General features: G+C 45.9%; 1 protein-coding gene across 2 annotated transcripts; it reads right to left on the minus strand.

Moving 5' to 3' along the window:
• Window positions 1-280: 280 nt before the first annotated feature.
• On the minus strand, window positions 281-3,332 carry LOC119363411 (beta-amylase-like). 2 transcript variants are annotated; one of them, XM_037628759.1, is made up of 7 exons: window positions 2,940-3,332; window positions 2,784-2,852; window positions 2,294-2,692; window positions 2,057-2,221; window positions 1,309-1,581; window positions 763-1,215; window positions 281-701 (listed from the first exon to the last, which is right to left on the minus strand). In XM_037628759.1, exons 1-7 carry the CDS (start codon window positions 3,315-3,317, stop codon window positions 495-497), a joined length of 1,944 nt encoding a protein of 647 aa, XP_037484656.1. In that variant the 5' UTR covers window positions 3,318-3,332; the 3' UTR covers window positions 281-494. The 2 variants fall into 2 exon arrangements, with proteins under 2 accessions (XP_037484656.1, XP_037484655.1); XM_037628758.1 differs by having other exon boundaries at window positions 2,776-2,852; window positions 2,940-3,090.
• Between the last annotated feature and the right edge of the window lie 5,057 nt (window positions 3,333-8,389).

Here is an 8,389-nt window from a genome sequence, read left to right on the forward strand (position 1 = left end):
GGCCACTGCACAACAAGTCACATTTTTAGCAATACTATTTCCTTTTTTCTTGCGTGGGACCAGTCTAGTTGTCAGACTTTACGATCGACTCATCTGATCTGATCAAGGGGCATGCACTGAATGCACGCAGCACGTACGCGCGCACATGCAGCTGAGGTGCGTCGTACATCGAGTCTTGGCGTAAAGAATCGCATTTTATTGCTGTTCTGATCAGTCCCGCGAGTCCGTAACCGTTGCATCTGTGTTCTTCCGTTGTTTGTTCCCGACACCACATAAATCGTCCAATAAAAAATGCGTGCTTCTTGTATTAGTATCCCACGAATGAATTTTTCTTTTTGGTGGACATATTGCTGAGCGTGAGAGACGTCCGCTACTACGATCATTGGCCTACTAGTTACGGCAAGCGTGCGTGTATCGACCCACCCGATTTGCCGGGGTGGTTACAAAGAGCGGCATTATCTTCTCTTTTTTTTGCGGGGGAAAGAGCGGCATTTTCAACCGAATATCCATTCGATCTTGTCGAACACCCTGTCGATGAGCCCCGCGAGGTCGCCGCCGACGCTCATGTCCGTCTCGGGATCGAACGGGTACGGCGCCTCCGGCGTCGTCGCGTCCAGCAGCCGGTCCATGGGTACCGCCGGCCTCGACCGCTCCAAAGGCTTCAGGGGCCGATGGTACTGGGCCGGATCGGCACAGTAATCCTGAAACAAGAGCGAACGTCACACACAGGCTCACAGGCCAAGACGCTAAAACTGGGCTTACCTGATCGGCGTGCATTTTCCTGACGAATGTTCTGAAGGCCCGGTACTTGTTCCCGGCCAGGAGTTCGTCCGTGAGCCTGAGGTACGTCACCGCGGCGACCCGGCGCGCCGGGACGCCGCCGAGGTCGACGCCGTTGGGCCGCGCGTTCTTCAGCATCTGGTTGTATGCCCGCCGGTCGTACCTGGGCAGCGCGTTCTCGCACGCCACCTCGATCCCCTCTCTCCACCCGGCGCTCAGCACCTGCTGGACAAGCTCCTCCGGGGCGCTCATGGCCTCCTCGGCCTGCTCCGAGTTCCGCATCTCCGCGCAGGTGAAGTTGAGGACGGCGCCGTCGTGCCGCGCCAGCATGCGCGCGATCGGCCGGTAGCCGTCCCGGCCGTCGAGGTTGTAGTACCCGGCAGTGAGCTCCGCGGCGTGGCTCGGGTGCCTGTACCACCAGTGTATCCCCGACACCTGCGAAATTCGCCTCGTCGTTTTCTTCACCAATCACCAATTGAGCTCAGCATTTTCTTCGCTGCAGCCTGCAGCAGTCAGTGCGAGACGTACCTTTGCGGCGAGCTTGACAGTGCAGCCCAGGAAGACCCTGTTGGCTTCGTCCAGTATCCTGTCGCCGTGCTCGATCAGCTTGCTGGAGTACCATGTCAGGAAGAACCTCCCCTTCTCGGTGAGGTACGTCGCGCCGGCGCCGTCGGCCGTGAAGAAGCGCGTGTCGTCAGGGGCGTCGTTGTATTCCCCGGCGTCGTCGGGGAGCTCCCACTCCGGGTGTCCGGCATCCGTTGCTGCCGCTCTGAAATCCTCCTCTAGGTACTTGTCGTAGCACTGCAGGAACGCTGTTTTAACAACTTGAACCAACTGCGACAGAGTACTAGTTGTTCTGAATCTTTTTTTAGGAGTACCGCTTAGTTTGGCAGCATAGTTTTTAAAATACTGTAGTATTCCAAAACCTTGGTATTGCAATGCGTGGACAACAAATACTACAGTTTCTAAAAACTGCATTTTTTTCAGTTTTCGGAAACTATGGATATGTTTGGCTGGTGCTGTTTTACGGTAGTTTTACCAGGCAAAATTGCAGGGGAGAGCCAAGTAATGCACACATTTCTCTGTTTATGAAAAAAGAGGTGCCAACCTCTTTTTCCAAAACAGCAAAAAAACCATGGTTTCAAGAAAACTACAGTTTCTAAAACTGCCGTATCTGTTCATGCCAAACACACCAAAGTATTTAAAACAACAGCATTATTGGAAACCACGGTATTTCTTGTAAAACTGCAAAAATATTTCTTGTGATTCAGCGTACTTGGAACTGCCCGATGCCGGGGAAAGCCCACCCCTGGCTCTCCGGGTAGGATGGGTACCTCAGCTCGCCGGCAGGGCCAAGCCCAACCTCGATGTCCACGATCAGGCCACACTCCAACAAGTCCGCCATGTTCTCTCTGAAGCTCTCCATGAAATCCGCGTAGAGCTGGAATTGCAGCGGCTCACAAAATGATTAACTTGTGCCTGATACAGCGAGGGTCGTGCGGCCGTACGGTACCTGGATGGCGGTTCTGCCGTGGAACAAGGGCCGATCGTCCACGCCGATGGTGAGGTACTCCTGGTTCCTGGCCCCGCCGGGGCTAGAGTAGTACACGTCCGGGTCCGCCTCGCCGACGTCGCGCACCCACGCCGGTATCGGGATGTTCACGGCGTCGCCGACGTTGCCGCCGCACGCGTGGAACGACATGATGACCTGCAGCTTCAGGCCTTCCTCCTGCGCCAGCCGGAAGAGCTCCCTGTACGCGCGCCACTCGTACCGCCCAGGCCCGGCGCCCTCCACGATGCCCCACCACACGTCCGCCATGACGCCGTCGACACCCGCCTCCCTCAGCCGCCGCAGCTGCGCCCTCAGCCCCTCCGCGTCCTTCACCTTGTTCTCGGCGGTGATCGCGTCTAGCTGTTACGGTGTCGATCGATCGTGTGAGGTGCAATGCCACCAAACCTTGCAAAACAACATGAATTCCCTGCTTCGGTTCTTACGGCCTTACGGGGAGCATGACGAACACCGGGACGTAGTTGGCCAGCATCTTCTCCTCGTCGGCATCCAACGGCGGAGGCTGCGGCGGGTAATCGCCAACGATACAAGAAATTCAGTTCACGTGGCGGAAGAAACATTTTTTGTGCTACTATGCATATGAATGTACCTGTGGCTGTGGTGCACGAGAGGTCTGCGCACTCTCGGAGGCGACAGCTCGTAGAGGAAGAGGGGAGGGAGGCGTCCTCCCGGAGTCGACGACGATCCTTCCGGTGGCCGTCGCTGGAAGAAGAGCAGGTGATGCGGCCCTTCTCCGGCAACTCCCCCATGGCTGTAACTTGACCCCTGACGACGACGGCGTGGTCGCGAGCATGGTGTGCATACGGTTCTTGATTTTCTTTATCTGAGCTTCCCGTACTTGTTTCTGTTGCGACCAATTGTTTTGTGGTTTTGGCGTCGCTGTATATGTATGTAAAGTGGTCATTCCCCGTTGCCATGGAATCCGCGTGACACACGAATTCGTTCCTTTTTGGTGATGCGCAGCCATGGGAGGAGCCTGCCTGCCGGTATCCACCAAGGTGTGGTCTGCGTGAGCTGTGGTTCTGCGCGTGTGCGCATGTGGTTTTCGTTGACGTCCTCTTCGTTCTGCTCCATTTGTCTGTAGCATTTCCTGTTTCGTTATCTCGTGGCGCGGCGAATGTTGGGTCTGTAGAGAGGCTGGTATATGTTATTTGTCTCTTTGGTTTTGGCAGTGTGCAGTGAAGTGATTCAACATGTGGACAGGCTCAAGTTTAGAGGCCAGGAAGAAAGGCGGAGCTGATTCTTTTGGGACTGGCTAGGTGCCAGTCGACTGAATTCTAAATTTAGCTCAGTCGAAATCTAATCCATCACTCATTTCATATCTACCAGACAAAAAAGAAGAGAAGAACTGGCCCAAATTAAGGGTCGGTCGATCAGCCCAGCCCAACCTTTGCACTCTCTGTTCCCCTCTAACTTCTGCGTCCTCTGGGAAAAATTGGCATGTAAGAATCAGGCTGCCTCTCTAACATGTTTAAAACCTTTTGTTAATAAGCATGTTTATAACTTTGTCTTGAAATCTCGTAGCATGGTCGATATACTTATGTTTACATTCCATTTTTCCCCTAAACCCTTCACTGGGGCATTGGTTGATGTGAAGCATGAGGCAAATTTGATTGCACATTTGTTCAAATTACTTAGTGTGGGTTGCAGGGTTATAGCGATTTTCACAAGCCCTTGATTACCTATATTGATGTTTGCCCTTCATGTGTGCCATTTCTCATAGCAAACAACGAGAACTCTGAATTCTTTGCAGTTGGAATAAATGCACACATAAGAAAGAAGATATTGCGAGCCAGATGCACATATGAAGACCGAACAGAGAAGTAGTGAAGAAAGATGAAGACCATTTTTTCCTAAAAAAAAAAAACAGAAGATGGAGACCATCATCAAACTTTACCAATTTGTGTTTTGGGTGGGACTTACATGCGGAGAAACGGACATGATGTTCTCCAAGAATGGAGCGAAGTGGGAGAAATACATCGGAGTTTGTGAACGAATTTTAAATTTTTTGATAGAAAGACCAATTGGTTCAACACTTGGTCCTGAAACTTCACTATATGATTTTGTAAATAAATGATGTGGCATCCAATATGCACTCAGATTATTTTTCACATGTCTTATTGTGGTTCAAATTCCATTTCATAGGCAAGCATGTACTGATGGAATGATCTTCAGTTTCTACAGATTTTGGTAAGAGTTCGAGCATCTTTTGTTTTCACCTTCCATAACCAGTATGTTTTGATACGCTTGCTTTGACAAGCTTTGACAAGACAATGTCAATAAGTTCAGCTTGAGAAAATCACACAAACCATTTCTTTGAATAGTATGGTAGTCCGAAATCCAAATAGTTGAGAAATCCGCACCTACATATGAGTGTTACCAATCCATAAAAACAATGAATGAAAAGCATAGTAAGAGCTAGCTTATCATGTCATAGTGAGTGGTCAGCTGCCGGGACAAATAGAACCAAAGTAACATTGTTATGTTGTCCCGTGACAACGCATGGGCGTTTAACTAGTCCTACCTAAAAACAAAATCATAAACTGAAATTAAAACGGACATAAGCTTATCTAGAATAGAATGAATTTGAGGGTAACCAGTTACCCTGCCTAAATTCAGAAAAAAAAGACAAGATACTGAATACCCACAGTTTTCGATAAAGGGCGACTTTATTATCTCAAAATGTAGCATCAAGCGGATACAACGCATTATGAGTAACACCCGGCCTCTGCATAACTAAGGTGCACACAGCCAAATCCAGAAGTCTGACAAAATTCATGAAATAAAAATCGACAAATCGACAACAGTAGAGTCCTTTAGACCGACACTATGCCTATGTCGAAGAAGGTCGTGGATCGATCCGTAGGTTATGCTGCCACCCATGTTGGGAAAAAACCTCCGTAGCCACCTGCTCCAATCGCGTACACACCACCATGAACAGCGGTTGGTACTCCGGCCGTTGTAGCATAGACCACATACGTAGCGAGTGCGTACACCGGAAAATAACCTGTAGAGGAGAAACATTTTTGTCATTAAAAACCAAATCATTTCTACATAGCCAAAACGACCAAATTAAGGCATACGCTCCCACCCTTATTAGCGTTTGAACCTATTTGTAATACCGTCCAACCAATGACCAAAAATATTGGCAACGCTTGTGGGAAGATACAAATTTGACGCTATTTGGATATCCACAGTTATCAACAATTTTGTACATATAAGACTGAAATAGTTGCAAGTTGTTATAGCTGCATGATTTCAAAACACATAAACTATTATATGATGCTACTCCTGGTGTTTACACGAATAGAACCTGAATTTACACAAGTTTGAAGTACAAATTGCTCATAGACACTTCAAGCTAGCACACCCGCAAGAGGAAGCAAAAGTATGCGAATCACCAATGAAAACATTTGGAAAACACATAATCATGTAAACTCTTTAGAAACGTCATTTTACAATATTTTTCCTCTTATCATAGACAAAACAATACTTAATATTTTTATTTGCATTGCTTAATATCTTCTCAGTATAAATTGAATGTTGTTATTGCTGCGCATGCGGGTTTCAAATTTTGCACATGCAAGGTACAATCAAGCAGTAGAACGACATCAAGGAATGAGAGATTAACTAAAGGTAATTGTTGTAAGGGAGCCTCATATCACTGCTAAAATGAAGGCATGGTATCATCTCCAAAATCTATTTAAAATCACTGCTGATCATAGCATTTTATCTAATTATTTAACTAAAATTGCTTGTTCAGATAACCAAAACCGCACACATTGGTTAACCACAAGATCAAGTTCAGTATGTAGAAAGACCAATAGATAACAAGGTAAGCAAACACTTGGCCTAGAAGCACGTCAATTTTTCATTCCAGAAAAAGACCAAAAGTAGCATAATTTAGCATTGACGACATGGTGATATGTCTAAAAATTAAGAGAAAGGATACAAACAAATGCATCATCCAAAAAATGCAATCGATCAAGGAATTAAGGTTAGTATCATTATTATTAAGTGAATAAGTTCTCTGAATGTGCAATATATATAAATTTCAAGTTTATATATTGATGAAAAACTGCATTAGTGGGACGCATTTCTTGCACAGAAGAATGGGGAGCAAGAAGGTCAAGATTACAAAGCAAGAGAAAATGAGGTCAGGAGAGAGGTACACTTAGACACATAACACCACTTAATAGTATCACATAAGAATATGGAAAAAAATCAATTAGCTTTTCTTATTGTGTTTTGTATCTAACAAGAATTAGATCAAGCTCAACATGGAAAGCAAAATTTTGAACTAATTTTTGAACAAGCACAAGGAGGAAGGCAGTCTTACCGAACACTCATGCAACAAATGACTATAATGAGTCATCTTCATAGTGACGACATGGTGATACGTCTCAAGCGTATTTACAATTTTTGATTGTTAAATGCTATTATATTATCACTTTTGTATGCTTTATATGTCATTTTATATTATTATTTTGGACAACCTATTAATTTAGTGCCTAACGTCAGTTCCTGTTTTTTGGCAAATTTTTGGTTTTCAGAAAATTGATACCTAGAGAATTCCAAACATGACGATACTTTTTGATGATTTTTTCTGAAACATAAGAGACCCTAGAAGCTTCGAGAGGAGGCAAGAAGACCCACAAGGGCCCAACAAGGCAAGGCACTCCTTGGAGGGTAGGGCGTGCCACCCTGGCTTATGGGCCTCTCGTATCCCCGTTTGCCCTAATAATTGCCTATAAATACCCATATATTTAGAAACCCTAGGAGTGAGAGCCGACACAAGTTTATCGCCATCGCAAGCCGCGGTTCTGACGTGGTCCCATCTGGAGCCTTGTTCTGGCACTCTGCCGGAGGGGGGAATCATTGAGGAGGCCATCTTCATCAACCTTCCTGCCTTCATGATGATGTGTGATTTCAGGACCTACGGGTCCATAGTAGTAGCTAGATCTCTCTCGCTTGCTCGCTCTCTCAATCTTCAATACAATGATCGCTTCGAAGATCTATTCGATGTAATTCTTGTGGCGTGTTTGTTGGGATCCGATGGATTGTGGATTTATTATCATATTGTTCATTGACTTTATATGAATCTTTTGAAGTTTCTTTGATGTGTTATTCTGTAGCTTTCTCCAATCTATCTCTCTACTTTGGCCAAGTATGATTGATTTATCTTGAGCTGGAGAGGTGCTCTGTAGTCTTTCAACCTTGCGGTGATTATGTCCAGTGACAAAAAGGACAAAGGCATGTATTGAGTTATTGCCATTAAGGATAAAACAATGGGGTTTGGTCATATTGATTGATCTCTTCCTGTCTACATTATATCATCTTTCTTATTGTGTTATTTTGTTTGTTATGAACACAATACTTTGAGATGCATGCTGGATAGCAGTCTTGGGGCAGAGTAATAGTAGTAGGTGTAGTTGGATTAACGGTCTACTTATCACAGTCGTAATTCCTATATAATTTTTGATTGTTCCATGCTATTATATTATCAATCTTGGATGTTTTATATGCATTATTATGCTATTTTACATCATTTTTGGGACTAACCTATTAATCTAATGCCCAGTGCCAGTTGTTGTTTTTTCTTTGTTTTTTTATTAACCTAACAAACAGAATAACGCAAACGGAGTCCAAATGAAACAAAACTTTTTGATGTTTTTTCTTGGACCACAAGACACCCTGGAAGCTTCGGGGGAGGCCAGAAGATCCACGAGGTGGCCGCAAGCTCAGGGGGCGCGCCCTGGGGGGCAAGCTTGTGGGCCTCCATGGCACTTACAATCCTAATTTTTCTTCTATAAATACCCAAATATTCCCCATAGACCAGAGGGCAAACCAAAAATACTTTTCTGCCGCCGCAAGTTTCTGTGTTTTTGGGAGATCCCATCTGGGGACCTTTTTCGATACTCCGCCGGAGGGGGATTCAATCACGGAGGGCTTCTACATCAACCTTGCTGCCCTTCCGATGATGTGTGTGTAGTTTACCACAGACCTACGGTCCATAGGTAGTAGCTAGATGGCTTATTC

Source organism: Triticum dicoccoides, chromosome 2B (genome assembly GCF_002162155.2).
Source record: "Triticum dicoccoides isolate Atlit2015 ecotype Zavitan chromosome 2B, WEW_v2.0, whole genome shotgun sequence".
In the NCBI taxonomy this organism is placed as follows: Eukaryota; Viridiplantae; Streptophyta; class Magnoliopsida; order Poales; family Poaceae; genus Triticum; species Triticum dicoccoides.